Consider the following 18,498-nt stretch of genomic DNA (forward strand, 5'->3'; position numbering starts at 1 on the left):
GTTGAGAGTTAAAATGATAATGATGATTTCTCAGTTGAGTACATAAAAAAATATGTCAGAACTTACCTAACTATATACTTTAAAATTGTCTGTTTAAAATGTCAATTATTCCTCAATAAAGAAAATTGCAGTTTTGGGAAAAGATAGCCAAATTTGATCGATTTGAATAAAGAGTGGGCAAAGCAGATGGGTACAAGTTAAAAATGAAGATGTTTGATGCTCACAGTTTCCCTGCTGACTCGGGAGTTCTACTCACTTAGAGTAAAAGCTACAGGACCCAAGTGTAGAAGGCATGAGCTCCATGAGGCTCTGTCTCAAAAACCAACAACAAAAAATTGGACTAGAACTGAGGAAGCAATTTGAGCATACAGGAGAATTAAGGGTAAAAAAGAGATGTGGACATATTTGCAAGGCTGAAAAAGAGAAGTCGTTAGGCATAAATATAAAAGGGTGGGCATAGTCACAGTTGCGGGTCCAGATGAGGGATGAGGGTGTGAATGCTGGATTCAGCAGCTTCTGTGGTCCCAGCTGGCAGGAAGCCATATGATGGAAATGTCACTCTGTATGCTGTGAATGTATTGCTCTGATTGGTTGATAAATAAAATGCTGATTGGCCAGTACCAGGCAGGAAGTATAGGTGGGATAAGCAGACAAGGAGAATTCTGGGAAGAGGAAGGCTGAGTCAGGAGATGCCAGCCTGCCACCCAGGGAGCAGCATGTAATGGCACGCAGGTAAAGCCGCAGAAACATGTGGTGACATATAGATGAACAGAAATGGACTGATTTAAGTGTAAGAGCTAGTCAGCAGTAAGCCTGAGCTAATGGCTGAGCAGTTTTAATTAATATAAGCCTCTGTGTGTTTACTTGGGTCTGAGAAGCTGCAGACTGGGCAGGATACAGGAAAACTCCAACTACAAACACAGGCTAGTCTTTTCCCAACCTCGTGAGCTGGCTTTGTCCTGGGTAAGGAGACAGGTTCTAGCTAGATTAAGGAAAATAGAAGAGACCTGCAGGTGAATGTTGGCCCTGGATTGAACTCAGAACTTCCATTCTCTTCCCTCCCACCATCTCATGGCCTGGCAAGATGGCTGCTCTTCTGAACTGGTGAAGACTTCCATTTCCTGTACCTAGGATTCCCCAAGGGTTTTCAAGGGGAAAAAAAATAAACTAGATTTTTTTTTTCATCTCTGAGATTTTCTCTCCTTTGACCTCACCCTCCTGACATAATTCTTTATAATAACTCCTTGGTTATGTCATTGAAGAATGACCTTCCCTTTGAAGACTTAACCGTTCTTTCAGTTAGTGGTCAATAAAACATAAAAGACTTTCACCCACCGTTCTCCATCTTGAACTGTGCTGGAGTAGCAGAGGATACTGATTTTTTATTTTCTTCCCCAGTACTCCCTCTCCTCTCTCCCGCCCCACCCTGCTTCCACTTTCCCTTTATTACCGCTACATCGACAAAGAAGGCATCTATAACCCAGATATACTTGGGCATACTTGGGGGAATTTTCCAGACCTTACAACTGTGTGGCTCATTAGCAGATCTGTGCAATCCATCTTCCAGACCTGTGTGGTCCATTAGCAGTTCTTCTTCAGAGGCTGGTCCACACACAGAATTCCACTCCACTGCTTTGTTGGACGGGGAATTTTTCTGAGAACATTTTCTATAACTGTGCTCAAATTCTGGAAATAGCCATACTTTGTGCCTTACCCCCTCAGGGTGCAAACTGGTCTCTCTCTCCCCATCCCCACCTCCTCGTCTTCCTCTCCCTCTTCCCTTCTCTTCTCTCTTCCTCCCATCACATTTGTGTGGGGTCCGCGGTAGTCCAGCAGCCCTACAGGGCCTAGGTGTACAGCAAACTGGACTCACATTGGTTTCAAATGGTTTAGGAAACAAGTTCGGCTCTTAGGCATCATGGCGGAATGAGTCCAACCCGAAGAGATTCCAGAACTTTGAACAGCATAGAGTGCTTGCTATCGGCCCCAACTCCAAAAGCTCCAGACACACTTACTCATTCTTCCGAAGGATCTAAGACTACCAAAAGGTACTGTATCTAGTGGGAGGATATTTGAGTCAAAAAGTAGAGAGATTCCTGTGAGCTTTATTCTTTTAAGATCTCACGTGAAGATGCTAGATTAGACACAGTCCAGTCTATGATGGAAGGTCAGCTCATCCTGATTTTAGTCCTTTCCTCCTCTCTTCCTTTTCCCTCTCCTCTCTTCAATTTCTCTTTCTTCCCTTCACTCCTCCTGCCTCTTTCTCTGTAGATTTTCCCATATTCTCCTTCACGAACAGGGAGATAAAAAAGTCCCATACTCTAGACTTTCTGTAATCACATAAGATTGAAACCACAGAGCTGCCTTCACTGCTCTAACAAAGATATTACTGTTGCTCAGAAAAGCAGGAGGGTGAGTTCTCTGAGAATCAGTGTCTCAGAGATGTCTACCACCAAGGGTGCCCTACTATGCCCTGGTCTCTCCCCACCCTGATGCAGAAAGACATAGACATATTCTTTAATAATTATGGCCAATCTGGATATTTCCTTGGGTACCAAGGGCACTCTAATTTAATTGGGCAAATATGGAATGAAAAATGATAAGAAGCAAAGTAACTTCTATTTGAGATGCTGGTAATGGGACACGTGGTCAGAGGTCAAGTATCTTCAGACCACATTCCCCATGTGGGTGGAAGATTTAAGATTGGTGTCTAGTTGAGAGGACCCTTCAGTTCAGGCATCTCAATGGCTGACATAGAGAGGGCACACTGCCCAGGCTGATGTCTGGGATGGGACGGCTGACACATGCTTTAGGCACAGTGGGGGTCTAAGGAGGAACGCAATGGGAGGTGAGTCATCAGAAACACTTAAGAAGGTGGTCATTGTGGAGACAGCCTGACTTCCTGCTGCAGCTCACCCAACATGTGAGGTGCTGAGAGCTACCTGTCGGCTGGCCACTCCCTCAGCTCAGCTGTCTCTTTTCTCTTGTCAGGGCTCCAGAGGCCTTTGTGTCTATTCAGCTAGAAAAGATGGGTTTGCGGGACGTGATGCTGAACACCTTCCTGAGCAGAAAACAGAAAACGAGTGACAGAATGGAGAGCCCTGTGAGTGTAAAAGGGCTTCCTGGAGCCCTCGCTCTTTTTTATGTTTGAGCAAATAAACATTTGAATTGGGCATCTGTTGCTTTAAATCACTGGGGTAGGGCTATCGAAAACACATGTCACATCAACCCAGTCAGGGTAGAATCCTTTCCCACAGCCCACAGTCATGTTTTAACAATGCACATTGTTCCAAGGCCATGTTGTTTTGTGCTGTCATTTACTGAGTAACTGTTCTGGGACATTTGCTACTTTTGAGTGACCTACAGGGATAGGTGGCTAGGGCAAGGCAGGCAGTTGCTCACATGTCATCTTTGTTTATCAGAAGCTACTGATGTGTTCCCATTTATTTTTTTTTCAAATATTAGTCAGATCATTTAGAAAATCTTACAAAACTCAAACCTTTAATCATTTGAACTCCCAATTTTGTCAATAGTATTTCATTATTCATTAAGTTTTGGTAACACACAGTTATCTGGAGGGAAATGAAATGGAAGGAAGAGGTTTTGTCGCTCCCTGTGACAGGTGAGGAAAGACGTAGCCTAATGTAGGCATGCACATGACATGAAATGCAACCAGAGGCTGTATTTACTGATGAGTGAGAACAGAAGCAAAAGCATCCACTATTTTTTAAGAATTGTTTATTTTGGGGAGAATTGATGCCTTTCTCCCCAAAATAAATAGTTCTCAAAAGATCATGACTGTGTGACAGAGATCCGGGATTACCCAACACCTAGCAGACCAAAAGAACTCAGGCAATAGTAGATCAGGTTTGTCGGCTGCATGATTTTAGCCCACAGATGCTGGCTTACATACGAGACTGAGGTCAGAGATAGAACTTAGCTCCTCACAGCAGAGCAGGCAACACAGGGTCATGTTGTGTCAATGTCCCTCCCAAGTCCCACAGAGCAGAAGAGCCACCAAGCACCTAGTGGGTTTCTGTCACAGTCAGAAACCATAAAGCTGGGTGCGGCACCTCTGTTATAGCAAAAGTGCCTGTTTTCCTAAAGAGAGGCTCTACCTCAGCCCCGAGGGTTGCTCTTGACAAACGCAACCCTGAGAAATAAATGGCTCAGACGGAAAGTGGTCAGGGCCTGGCTTTGTTAGCATGCTCAGCAAGATGGGAGTGGATAGAAGAGACCCACCCAAGAGTCTCCCAACACATTTACCCTCAGAAAGAAAGTCTCTGCTTCGTGGCTATTTCCCACTTGAACTTGACCATACATACATTCATTCAAATGCTGGCTTACTATATATTTTTTTTTCTTTTATTGACAGGATGACATTGAAAAAGTCAAGAGGGAACTAATAATTGAGTATTGCCAAAAGTAAGTAGAGTCTATGTGAATAATGCACTCTGGTTTTCTCCGACCGGGTACCCTTGCCAGCCGCTGTGTTACCTAGAAACCCAGATCGTGGTTTGTATGTAATAAACCACAGCAGTGCTGGATGGATAGAACCAAGTGAGACACACACACACACACACACACACAGAGTGTTGGGGGCGGGGCGCATTAGAAGTAAGGACAGGACGTGCCTGGAAGAGGTCCATGCTCTGCCTTCAGACAATGCCAACCTTACCCAGGTGGCAGTGTCTTCTCAACAAAGAATGTTCTATTCTCTTTGAAAAGTCCCCAAGAAGTAGATTCTGGAACGTCTCTGAGAGGTAGAAGATCTTGGACTCTTCTTCAGGATGCCCTCTCTTCCTTCTCTTCCTCTGGCCTCCAGGCTGAACGGCCACATGTCCCACTCTGCCCTTCGGGGTCAGATCATGGTGTACTGCAATAGCCTGAGAGTTCTGCTGGACGACTTCCCTACCATCAGGGACACCTTCTTCATGGTGGGACAGCCAAATGAAAAGAAAGGCTTGAAGGACTCCGGTGGGGAATTCAAGGTGGACCCCAGGTATGAAGGCTGTCAGAGCTTGATACTCTACCGCCGAGGCCCGCCCTCTCCCAAGAGGCATTATTAAGTACAGAAACTCTTGGTGCTACAGTGTCCCCCAAGGTCCAGGGATGAAGAGTTGCTAGGCAGGGATGTGTACTATTAGGATGTGGTGGAGCTTCTCAGAGGTGGGAATCTAGTGCGAGACTTTTAGGTCACTTGAAGGTATATCCTTAAAGAGGATTATGGGGTTTCCTCTCCATCATCATCCCTTTCTACTCCCTTTTACCCCCCTTTATGAGCATTATTGTTATCCGGATTTCAATCACCATGACACACTGTCTCACCTAAAACATCAGGGCCAAACAGCCTAATAAACATTTTCTCTTTATAAGTAGGGTTTTTGTTGTTGTTTTGTTTGTTTGTGTTTTGTTTTTTTAGGTACTTGTGGTAGTAGAAAGCTGACCTTCTGCTTTATTGCCCTTGATTTTGACTTTCTGGCTTGGAAGGTCAGAAGAAAACAACAGCATTCTAATAATGAGAGCATCTTTGTCTCTGAAGGAGTCCTTTGTTTGTGACGTGTGTGACTGCGGTTTTCAATCAATAAGGTCTTGTTTTCTCTTGGGAAGGCCAGAGATTCTCACCAGTCACAGCCCTTTCTACAAGCTAATGTCTAAAATAATTAAGCAAACAGGGGAGCTTGGCTTTTAGCTGTCCTGGCTCCCAACTGTCTACTCAGTGGAGAAGAAATACTTAGAAGAAAATCACAATTAATCAGCACTGTGAGTAAATCAGCATTTTTTCCCTCGATGATATCCAGAGAAAGATTGAAAAGACAAGAGCTGTTTCCAAGCTCCCTCATCATTCTGTAGATTTCCAAGTGTCTTAACCCAGTCTACCTAGCATCACCCTCCGGGATGGAGGAGTTAGCATAGCTGGGCAGTCACTAACCACATTGCCTTGACCATGGAGAAGAGGGAGCATGTGTTATAGGTTATGCAGTGTCCAAGGAGCTTCCTCACCCCTTACTCACTTCCTGTGTAGTATGGAGTTTGGGTAGCAGTGATACTTAAAATATGATCACAGGTGAGACAGGTGAAAGGCATTGGAAAATGCATGCTTCAGACATCCATCCATTCATGCATCATGTGTTGTGGAAAATGCATGCTTCAGACATCCATCCATTCGTGCATCATGTGTTGTGGAAAATGCATGCTTCAGACATCCATCCATTCATGCATCATGTGTTGTGGAAAAGGGCATGCTTCAGACCATGCATCCATCCATTCATTCATTCATGCATGTGTTGTGGAAGGCCATCATTCATTCATCATGTTGTGTTGTGGAAGAGGGAATGATTCAGACCATGCATCGTTCATGCATGCATGTCTTAGGATGTTCGAATTCACTGGGAAAGACCAAAGGCTTAGACTCAAATTTAGATGAATTTATTCTTACTGCTATCAGAAGGTAGCAGCCTTGGAACCAAGCAGCACGCTGTGTGGAAGGGGTTAAGGTGGGGTTTGAAGATGGACATCAGAAAGGCGTATATTACAGCTATCCATGGAATCCACAGCTGGGCAGGAACATGGCTTTATTTCTCACAGTGGTTTCTTTCTATATAGAAGAAAAAAATAGACAGTTTCATCCCTTTCCTATGGTGATAAGCAGATGCTTTACAGAAGCAAAGGTAGCTGTGAATGCTTTTCAGCCCACTGTCACCTCACCTGCAGGCTACTAGGATCTTCCAGGCATTCCAGAACAAAAGGTCAATGGCCCTTAAGGGATGCCTGGCTCCATATTAAGTTTCTTTAGCCATCACAGGGGACCTGTGTAAATCATCACTCAGGTCTGAGCACACTAATGACATGGACAGAGCAGTTCATTTCTGTGTGGGCAATAACACAGTGCCATCATGCTAGGGCTGGCTGTCATGTCCCTATACATGCATGCACATCAACCATCATCTGTTCAGGCCTTGCTTAGACCCAGGCAGTCTGCACCTTGCTAGAGGTACAAAGGCGAACAATCCATTGATTCTAGAGGAAAGCTCACTCGTCAACTAATGCCAGAGATCACATTAGAGGTATTTCTCCAAGTGTGTGAAGGTACAAAGGAGGGAATTTAACTTTACTCCAGAGCTTCAGAGAGGAATTTTTTAAAAAATTCCAAGTACTAGGAAAGTGGAGTTTACCAAGGACATGGAAGAGTCAGTGAAGGGCAGAGAAGGAAAGCAGTTGGAGGCCTTCATCCCCTGACAGGCTGACAGGGCCATCTTGCCTTGGTGTTTACAAGGCCCTCTGGTCATGGAGAAAACCAGTGTTCTTAGTTTGAAAGTCCACCAGTGCTTTCCCTGAGTAGACTTCAGGACTTGTAAGGATGCCTTTTGGAGAGGAGAGGAGCAAAGACACCTCTGTAGGCTCACTTGTGGAAGACTTTGCCGGACACCTGCAGCTCAGGGGGGTTGCAATGCATTTATCTTTCATGAGAAGCATCACAGGTCAGTCTTTCAAGACCTCTTTATTCCATCAGTTTTCTTCCCTCTAGGTAAACTGACCAATCTACTCTTGGCATCAAGTCTTAAAAGTTCTTTCCAGAAGCCTACGCATGAATTCACTACATTTCTGTTTAGGGTGAAATGTATTGTGCAGCCTGCTTTTTGGTTCTGATGTGTTTAATTTGCAGTAACCATTGAGGAGGTGAGGGTGTGAAGAGGGAAGGACTATGGGGCTTGTGGCCTTGCTCTGTTTCTTTACAGTGTTGTCTTAGTTACATTGACATCCAAACCAGCACAGCTGTCTCCTGGATGATGGCGTTTCCTAAAGAGTAAGGGACATGGCTTCTAAGTGGAGAGTGCAGACTCCTGAGGAGACTGCTCAGTTCAATGTAATGACTTCAGGACAGAATCTTGGACCAGAAAGTGATCAAAGTGGGGGTCACCCAGAGCAGTGGCTGGTGTGGATCTGTTGCTTCTCCATAGCCCTTGTCTCCTGCTTCCTGTGTCCTCTATTACCAATGGCTTGCTCTTTTAAATATTGTTTTTTATTTTATATATATGTGTGTGTGTGTGTGTGTGTGTGTGTGTGTGTGTGTGTGTGTGTGTAAGTGCACCTCATGAGTGCAGGCGCCCACCGAGATCAGAAGAGGGTATGTGATTCCCCTGGGACAGGAGTCCAGGTGCTTGTGAGCTGCCATGTGGGTGCTGGGAACCAAACCCAGACCTTCCAGAAGAGCGACGAGCCCTCTAACCACTGAGTCACACTCCAGTCCCTGATATGTCTCCTTTATATTCTCACATGTGTACCAATGTAGAGGAAGTTCTGTCTTACATGGAAGTTTGGGGAGAGTGCTTCATAAAGAGTCCTTCTAACTCCAAGGACTGTGCTTCCGTGAACTGGTAGACGCAGGGCAGCAGCACCAGGATCAGGTTAACATTCTGGTTTACTGAGGAGGTTTATTTTAGCTCAGTTTTGGAAGTCCGTAAGCAGAACACCAGCACCAGCTGATTCTGGAAAGGGCATTTTCCTAGAGAGTCCTGTCAGAGTGGAAGTGAGTGAAGGAGGGAAAACCCATGTGAAACATCAGGAAAACATAGCTGGGCCTGGTGATGTACATGGGAGGTGGAGGCAGGAGGATCAGGAGTTCAAGGTCATCCTTGGCTACAGAGAAAATTTAACACCAGCCTGGGCTACAAAAAACGCTGTCTCAACATAACCCCACCTCTGGAAAATAAAATAATTTTAAAAGTCAGCAAGACAGAGAGACACTGGAATCCAACAGTCCTTTCCAAGGGCACACCACCAACTGACCTATGGTCAGGTCCATAGGATTTACCCTTAAGATTCCCACCATGCTCCAGTACCCCCCCCCATGACCAGTCATAATAAAAAGAGTCCATTATGAACTCTCTTCAAGGGGAACATACTTCAGCTCAATCCAAGACCCAGCATCTAGTCAAACAAAGGTGCAGCAGAGATCCCAGTCTGGGAATCCACCTATCTGGATTTCACCCAGCTCCGTCACATGCTGCCCTAAGGAAAAAAATCACTTACCTTCAATCTCTGGACTTCAGTCCTTCCCAGGACTGGGGGCACTGAAGCAGTTCTCTGAGGTCAAACATGCCACAGTTCCCAGTGCTTAGCTATCTAGCAAGGCCACAAGAAGCGGGGCTGCTGACCAAGAGCTGTGTGGAAAAGAGGCCATTCCCGGGGCTGCTTGGGAAATGTTAGATGGGAAGAGGTGCAGGTAAAGATGACCAGAGAGAGGAGGGTAGTGAAGGAGTGAGGGACAGAAGGAGGGGTATCTTCTTTTCAGCCATAAAATAAGAGGCTGGGCTGCATTGAAGGTAAGACATGACCTTTATTGTAAATGTCAATTCCAACAATTTATTAGTGTCCCTGCTGAGGATTGATTCTGAGATGTTTTGTCTATGAGAGTGTGGTAATTGATTGGCAATGTCTGCCGTGGTCGAGAGTCCCATGAGTTGTGTTAGTTTAAAATTCCAAGACGCAACTTGATCATCTCAAGGCTCTAATGGATTGTCGTTCAGCAGAGCTCGTCCACCTCCGCCCAAAGCCAAGTCTTCGTCAGAGAGGCGCTAAAAGGGGGGCCCTCTTCCCTCAAAGTCCCTTGGGGCTTCTGTTTCCTTCATGATTCCAGGGGAGGCTGGAGTCTGAAAACCAGGATGTCACACCTGCACTCTGAGGGGCAGGCTGAGGGAGGAGCAAAGACAGTCAACAGAGAGAGGACATGTTAGTTGACTACTCACTGTGTGACAAGGGTCACTGTCATTCCAAACAGCCACTTTGTGAAAATGACAAGAGGGCATCCCTTCCTCTGGGCGGATGTGGCCGATGGTGGGATACAGGGCCTGGTAAGAAAAGCACAGGCTAGAGCCTATCCACGGCTAATTGCCTCGGAGCACAGCCTGAATGTGGATATTCAGCAGTCTTGGAACCAGCTGCCATGCACTAATGAAACAAATTGGCATGGTCCTCCTCCAGCAAGGAGAAACAGACAGGTCATAACAGCACACTGTGGTATGGACCAAACTAAAAGAAATGTTTAATGAGCATCCCAATCAAGAAGTGCTCGGTATTCAAACTGGAGAGATGGGTCAGCAGTTAAGAGCCCATGCTGCTCTTCAGAGGACCCAGCATCCATATGGCAGCTCATAACCCTCTGTAACTCCAGTCCCAGAGGATCTGACATCCTTTTCTGGACTTTTAGGGCCAGGTGTGCATGTGGTGCACACACATACATGTAGGCAAAATATCCATACACACAAAATAAAACTAAACAAAATTTAAAAAGCAAAATGCTCAGTGTTGCTGTGATGGTTTGGATGAGAAATGCCCCAATGAACTCTGGGATCAAACAGCTTCTCTGTTGGTAGCAATGTTTGTAGAGGTGTAGGTGGGACAGCCTTCCTGGAGGGTGTGGTTCCTGGGGATGGGCTTTGAAACTGCATAACCTCACCCTACCCTTCTTCAGTTTGCGCTCTCTTCTTCATGGATTGGGTTGAGGGTGAGCTCTCGGCTTCCTGCCCCGGCTGCCATGCCTGCCGCATGCTGCTGGGCTTCCCACCATGATGGACTGTGACTACGGGAAACAGAAGCCAAAATGAACTTTCTTCTTTAAGTTGTTGCCTTGGCTTTGGTGTTTTATCACAGCAACAGGAAGGTTGGGAGATGAGAACGGGAGCTAGGCAGACCTCGGGGAGATCATATTTTGTCTGCATCTTGGTTGACGACTAACATCCTAGGTGGGCAGAGAAAGGAAATCCAGCTGAAGCTGAGAGATCTGAATTTTCAAAGTCACTAAGATATAAGGCGGCAGGCTGGCTGACTTCTGCCTGTATCCAGGGTATCGGAGAATGCAGTGGCAATGCAGGGGATGAGTGAGGTCCAGGAAACTCATATTTTTTTCTTTCAAGCCACAGGGAAAGAACAACATGGCTGTTGGTGATACCACTTGGGAGGATCTGTAAACTGTTTAGGAGGTGACAATCAGTGAGGCTAGGGTGCCAGATTTAGTGTGGAACCAAGGAAGAAAGAGGGACCTAGAATGTCCCCTGGAGTCCCCTAGCTCAGGTGAATAATGGTGGCAGTGTCTTTTTCTTGTTCTAGTTTATTATTATTACTTCTGTGTGATGTGTGTGTGAGTGCAGGGATGTGTGTGCTATGACATACATGTGGAAGTCAGAGGAAAACTTTCTGGATTGCTTCTCTCCTTCAACCATGTTGAGGCAGATCTCTGTTTCTGCCACACTGTCCTCCAGGCTAGCTGGCCTGCTGGCTTGACAATTCTCCTGTGCCTGCCTCCAATCACACGGGGGATGCTGGGATTGCAGATGCAGGCTCAACGTCTATTGTTTTGTTCCTGTGGGTTCTAGGGATGGAGTTCAGGTCATCAGACATGAGTGACAAATCCTTTTGCCTACTGAACCATCTCAAAGGCATTGATTCGAGCTACAGAGACAGCGTACTGGTTAAGAGCACTTATTGCTCTTGCAGAGGACCTGGGTTTCATTCCTAGCACCTACATGGTGGCTCACAACCATCCACAACTTCCAGGGGGTTGGATGCTCTCTTCTGGCCTCTATGGGCATCAGGCATACATGTGGTGCACATATACGCCCTTTCAGGCAAAACACTCACACACATAAAATAGAATCATTTTATAAAAGTGTAAAGGCCCAGAGTCTCTGAGCTCCTATGAGCCCAGGTTAGTTGTTTCTGTGTGCTCCCTTGTAATGACCTTGACACCCCGGCTCAGACCAAGACCTGGGGAGCCTGCATGGGACTGTCCTAGGCCCTCCGCATCTGTGTGACAGTTTGTAGCTTGATCTAATTTTGGGACTCCTAGTGGTGGGAGCAGGGGGTTCTCTGGCTGGATTTCAGGAACCTGTTCCGCATCCTGGATCTCCTTACCCTGGATCTCCTTACCCAGCCTTAATACAAGGGGAGGAGCTTAGTCCTGCATCAACCTGATAGGCCATGCTTTGTTGACACTCATGGGAGGCCTGCCCCTTTCTGAACAGAAGCAGGAGGAGTGGGGGAGGGGATGGGAGGAGAGAAGGAAGGGGCAACTGTGGTTGGGATAGTAAATAAATGAATAAGTTTAATAATAATAATAATAATAATAATAATAATAATAGTAATAGTAATAATAATAATAATAATAATAATAATGTAAAGGCATTGACTAATGTAAAATTCAAGAAGGTTACCCTGGGAGCCACTAGGGAGGGCTCAAGGGTGTGGATGACATTCTGCTAAGCCAAGTACCTGGGCTTCTGCGCATCCTTAAACCAGACACTTACAGATAGATCTACATTTGTCTATAAGTCTGCAACAAGGAGACTGCCTAAAAGTGATATGGTGTTGATGTTTTGGGGAAGAAAAATAGAAGGCCAAGGCCAGGGTCTAGGAACCTGGCAAGAAACTATTAGAATTCCAGCCTGTCTCTCAGCATAACAGTGTTCACTCTGGAAGCCAGATCCCACAGCCTGAAGTGACTAGGCCACCCTTCCACACCTCCCTTCCCTCCCCTCACACCTCCACATCTCCTTCCCTCCCCTCTCCTCCCAACCCCTCCTCGCCCCTCTTGAGGTTGTAAAGGGTTACCTTTCCTTCCCGCCCCCATCCCATCTGACTTTGCATCCATCCCATCTACTGTTCTCCTCCCTCCCCATCCCAGACCCCGAAGTGTCCCCACAGCCCTTTCATCTAACAATCTGCATCTTCTGAAGAGAATTCTATGTCAGCTTCCTTTCCTCAGACCGACGGCTGCATTTCTATCATAATTTCCTTATTTAACGCAAACATGGCGGGCAGGGAAGGGAGACAGAGCTGACCCTGACCGGAGTCTGAGAGGACTCTGGAGCTGGGCAGATGTGCATTGAAATGCTAACTTTGCCTCAGGAGCTGGCAGGCAAGACTTACTTCACCCTCAAAGCTTCAATTTCCTCAGCTGTGAAACAGGGACGAAAATAGAACGTCAAGACATTAAGTGGCATAAAATATGTAGCACCCAGTACGAGGCCGGTCATGTAATGTCTTTCCTTTCTTATCACAGGTCCCCTCCCTCCATACCCACGCTTCCTCCCTCCCACACAGCTCAGGCTAAAATCAGGCCCCTCTGCTCCTTCCCCTGATGAATTATTGATACGATATTTATAAGTCCTCCTGGCCACCTGGGAGCGGCGGGCTGCTGGCTGGGCTTGGGCGCTGGGCCCACAGTGGCCCTTCACACGGGGCAGGCAGGCCTCTGGCCTCTGGGATCCTGGCTGTGCTATGGGCCCTTTCCTCTCCCCTGCAGGAGTTTTCAGCCTCGGCCTCGAAGTCTGCTGTCGGCTGACGGAAGAGTCTTCCTCAACTTATGGTTTATTCCCCATCCTTCCGAAGTGCTGTTTATGTTCAAAACGCTGCCAGAAAAGGTTTGTAGATTTTCGGTGTGAGTGCCAGAGTGGACGCTGGTCATGTCTTAGGTCCCAGGCTGGATCACAGTGAGGGGGGTTTTCTGTGGTATCTGATCACCGAGGCTTTTCACAGCTCCTGACGCTTCTGCCCCTGAGGCTCATTGGTTCCTGAGCTCTGTTTTTCCAGGCCGCTGAGGAACACTCATCTGGGCTTCTGGTATTCCTCACTCATCCTCAGTTTCCTCCCAGCCCTCCAACAAAAGCCCACTTTAGTCAGTCCTGAAGCTAGCAGAAGACAGTAACCCCTGGCTGTGTTAAACAGTCTCACGATGTGGCCCAGGGTGACCTTGAACACGAGCTCCCCTTGCTTGGCTTTCCAAGTGTACAAGGGTGACAAGTGTGTAACACTATGTCCAGCTGCCTGAGGGGGTTTTTGTTTTGTTTTGACCGTTCTTTGGGAAACACACTAGAATGGCCTGACAGGGCTGGAATTCACCGTCTAGGCCAGGCTGGCCTGGAACCCTCGTCAATCCTGGCTATCCCTTCCAAGGGTTGGAAGACAGCGATGTGCCACCACTTCTGACAGGCTGCAGTTTTTAAGGGTTTTCTCTTCAACTTTTATGACTGAGAATAACATTGAGAACCATTAGAAAATCAGTATGGAAATGAGAGCGTGTGCTGGGGTGTCCTGCTGAGTATGGCATTTGGGGCCTAGTCTGAATTTTCTATAAGACTATAAAGACCCCCGCCTCAGTTATAGATGCTCAGAACAACACTGTGAATGAGTGTCCCTGCTGTGAGCCCATGATTCACAGGATAGTCAGTCAAATCAGCACACTGATGTGTTCACGGCTGTGGTGATTTTATACAAACAGAAACATGGTGCTTTAACCCCACAGCGGCGCCTTTGTCCCAATGCAGGGCTACTCATGAATAGGTTTGTTGTTTTCTTTTTCTCGCTTATTATCCTGGGTTCACTGTGAAAAACGTTTGCTTAAGCATGACCTGCACTTGGTACCACAGTTTCTGCATCAATCAACCACTGGTCAAAAACAGCTGAGGAGAATTGTGTTTGTACTATGCACGTATAGATATTATTAATAACTTTGGAAGGTTCAAAGTGTACAGGAGGCTCTAGGTAAAGCAGACGTACTGTCCCACGTCACGTCAGGCACATGAGCACCTGAACATGATGGTACTGCAGCATCCTGAGACCAATCCCTGTGGATACTGAGAGACCACTGTATGCCTTTCCCCCTAGTCTCTCTCAAGCCGTGCACAGGCCTCTTAGGAAGTTCCTGAAACCATTTTCTTGTGTTGCTTCTCCCCACAGGCAGCTTTTAGAGCCCTGAAGCTGACTCTCCAGCTGGTAGCTTCTCTCCACGACATTGTGGCCTACCTTTTCAGTTTTGCCAAACTTGGCAATTACCCAGCACGCTTCGATGCTCCTCTAAGCCCTCACCCTGTGAGGAGTGACTGGGGAGGCGCCGAGGGTATTGGTAAGTAACTAACAGCCGTTGTGAGAATCCCCAGACCTGTTCCGTGGCAATTCTAAGAAGCCGTAAATATTGGAACCCCAGGACTGTGTCTCCTCATGACAGCAATAGGAAAGACTCAGGAAAAGTTCTGTTGCACACTGCCTGCTGGGCGGCTCCACGTTCTTAGGCTCACCAGAAAGTCAGGAGTCCAGAGACCCAGCTTGGACCCTGTCTTTGCCACTGGAGTGAGTCACTTTTCTCCCCGAGTCTCTGCCCATCTATAAAGTGGGGTAGGGCCTCACAGAGCTAGCCTCTGGATGGGAGCCTAAGGCCCTGGGTTCGATCCTCAGCTCAAAAAAAAAAAAAAGAAAAGAAAAGAAAAGAAAAAAAAAAGAAGATTGTTTTCTTTCCCTTTTCCCTCCTCTTCCTTGTGACTCACATGACAAGGTCCTACCCAAGCATCCGCGGTGAAGACACTGATAGCCCTGATGGCTCAGAACCACCTGACTGTGATAAGAACCTGCAGGCTTTCATCTCTGTTCTAACCAGAGAAGGGGCACTAGGTCATAAGATGGTTTCTCAATGTGTCTAGTATTGATAAGATTCTACGCAACAGAGGCCAGAGAGACGGGTCTGTCTGTAAACGTCTTGCTGTAAAGCATGAAGGCTTGAGACCACGTTAAAAAAAGCTTGTGTTCCGAGTGCAGGGGAGGCACAGACAGGTGGGTCTCGGGCTCCGTGGCCATCCTATCCAGCCTAATCAGATAACAGGAGGGCAGTGAGAAACCTGTTTGTAAAATAAGATAGAGGGGACTGGAGGACCACCACCCAACGTTGATCTCTGGCCCAGGTTCACATCATACAGTCGTACCCACGTGGACGTGCTAACGTACACATACATACTTCACATGTGAGTGTGTGTGTGGGAGAGAGAGTGTATGCGTGTGTGTGTATGTGTGTGTGAGTGTGTGTGTGTGTGTGTGTGTGTGTGTGTGTGTGTTAGGGGTATGGGAGGTGTGGTACATATATATGGTGCCCTTGGAAGCCAGAAGAGGGTGTCAGATCCCCTGGAACTGGAGTTACAGGTAGTTGTAGAGAGCACACCAGTGCTAGGAACTGAACTCGGGTCCTCTAGAAGAGCAGTGAACAGTCGTAGCTACCTTTCCCCTCAACAAAAGAATCTTATATAAAGTAGATAGGACTTATTGGAAGCAGAGACTGACTTAATTTTAGTAATTTGCCTCATAATTAAGTCACTAGCTATGTTGTACTGACCAATTAAAATCAAGTACTGTAACAGAGTCACCAGGAATTTTAAAAAGTGAGATGAACCTAAGACATGAAGTGATTGGCCTGTTTAGATGGATTAGTTTTAAAAACAAGTGTGAGATGGATCTGAGTCTGTCTTTCAGCTGTGACTTAAAGGGAATATGTTTGAAAGGGACCCTGGAGCTGGAGGCTAGTAGACCTGCATCATGCTAACGCACACAGACAAAATCCAGATATTCTAATTCAGGGCACAGGGTAGGGCATCATGGTGATGTAGGAGGGTGCTGACTGTTTGGCTGAGGTGAAGAGACAGGGAGAAGCTGATGTTGGCATTGACTCATCAAGAAGCTTGGAACCATCTCAGGCTAATGATCTCAACTGCACACCAGCAAGTCTTAAAGGCGCCACGCAACCCAAGATTAAAGCCACACCCAAAAGCCCTTCCTAACATAGGGACTCTTGGGATTTATTCAGAACATGCTACGCTGCATACTCTTGGTGGGGGGTGGGTCTGGAAGACTGTGGGCGCTTGGTTTCAGAGGGTCAGGAGAAAAGAGGGTGGGCCATGACTAATGTCCATGCTGTTGCTAGAGTCTGAAACAGCCAGAACCACGTTTCCAATCGTCTGCTGCCCAGGAAGTCCCCCCCCCCCCCCCCCCCCCCCGGAGCTGGGGCCCAGAGTGCCACTTGCCCTAACCAACTCAGTGGAGAAAACAGGGAGGGTCCTCCTAGCCAGACAAGCAAAAGACACTGGCCTGGGCCGTCAGCCCATCATTGTGCCGCTGAGGGTCCATGGAGATGGGGAGGCCACTGAGGACCTAGAATTCAGAACGAATCTGTGTCCTTGCTGCTGGTGGACCACAAACCTGGAGCTCACGGAGCCGTGCAGAACTCATGGAGCTGTGCAGAGCTCGGGTTTTCTGAAGTGTCAGAGACCGCACCCTTCGCTTCTTGCAAGTAAAGGAGGGAAAATGTGCTCAGGGGAATATGTGCAAAGTTTTGCATGTTCTAATTTGCTGAAAATAGATGAAGAGCAAATTAAGCGGAAAAAAGGACAAAAATTCCACACACACAAAAGTGTCTTCCTAAGAGGCTTCTGGGTGCATAGCTCCTGCCCAAGCCCAGAGGAGGCAGGAGAACCAAGGTGTGAGAGGGAATGCGAGTCTGGCATTTGGCGGAGGTGGATAAAATGACTTCCGGGGACTTCCACACTGGAAAGTGTTTTTTAAAGAGCGCTTGGATACGAGCTTATGGTCCTCCCCTGTGCCGAAAGAAGACATCGCGACAAACTGTGGACCCTGCCAAATTCTCCCCTTTCTCCACAAGCAGCCATTCCCTTTGGAGTCAGTGTCAAGCATGGGAGCAAAGTGGGGGGAGGGGTTACCCTGAATTTCCTTTGCCAAAGATCAAAGGGCCAGTTAGAGCCCAAACACAGTTAATATACTCTCCCTCTCTGTTCTCCCCCTCCATTGTGAGTGTGTGGAGGGGGCGGAGAGGGAGGAGACTCACCACACAGAACCCTCCTCTGGAGGAAAGACAGACTTCCTTTCCTTTCCCGGTGTTCCTGGGTCCTCTGGCCACCTTCCACTTCACCCACATCCCCAGGCTGCTCTCCCCGCCCACGCCTGCCACTTCCTCTTCCCAAGCATCCAGTCCCTGCTGAAGAAGGAAACAACAAGGAAGTCAGTAGGAGGCAGAGGGGAGGAACTTCCCACCGGGACAACTGCACTGTAGCAAGCTGCATTTCAACACACAACTTCGGCTCACATAGACCCACCTGCTCTGCCTCCCAAGTGCTGGGATCAAGGGTGTGATGTCGTATGCTCGCCAGCACGCTGGGCTTCATTTGTGTTTTAGTCTGTGACATTTTGATTGTGTCCTAAAAAGTAATACATTTCCCATCCCCCTTAGATGTCACACGTATTCCATTCCTCCTCTCCTGAAGGTCTCTTTGTCCTTTTCTCATGATCCCCTTTCCAGTTTGCTGACCTGTACCCACACTTACATAAGTATACACACCCACCATCTACATACATACATACATACATACATACATACATAACATGAAACTCAAAAAGTCTTACTAATAAAAACAAACTTGGAGCCAGGTGTTGGGGTGAGCATTGAAAGATCAGAGAAACAGAACCAGCCACAGCTAACCTCAGCCGTTTCCTCAAACTGGAAGCCTCTGAGCCCTCATCCAAATGGATCTCAGCCGAACTGCTGCTAAAAACCTAAAAGATTAAAAAGCCTCCAGTTCCTGATCCTCATGCCTTATATACCTTTCTGCTTCCTGCCATCACTTCCTGGGATTAAAGGCATGTGTCACCATGCCTGGCTGTTTCCAG

General features: G+C 47.1%; 1 protein-coding gene across 1 annotated transcript in view; it reads left to right on the forward strand.

The window, feature by feature from the left end:
• Nucleotides 1-18,498, forward strand: part of LOC118570606 — a 173,289-nt gene that overhangs the window by 91,338 nt on the left and 63,453 nt on the right. The window contains 6 exon segments of the mRNA XM_036169266.1: nucleotides 1,894-2,048; nucleotides 2,992-3,103; nucleotides 4,376-4,425; nucleotides 4,826-5,002; nucleotides 13,304-13,421; nucleotides 14,737-14,902. Coding sequence (XP_036025159.1) covers nucleotides 1,894-2,048; nucleotides 2,992-3,103; nucleotides 4,376-4,425; nucleotides 4,826-5,002; nucleotides 13,304-13,421; nucleotides 14,737-14,902 — 778 coding nt within the window.

This window comes from Onychomys torridus, chromosome 19 (assembly GCF_903995425.1).
Source record: "Onychomys torridus chromosome 19, mOncTor1.1, whole genome shotgun sequence".
NCBI classification, from domain to species: Eukaryota; Metazoa; Chordata; class Mammalia; order Rodentia; family Cricetidae; genus Onychomys; species Onychomys torridus.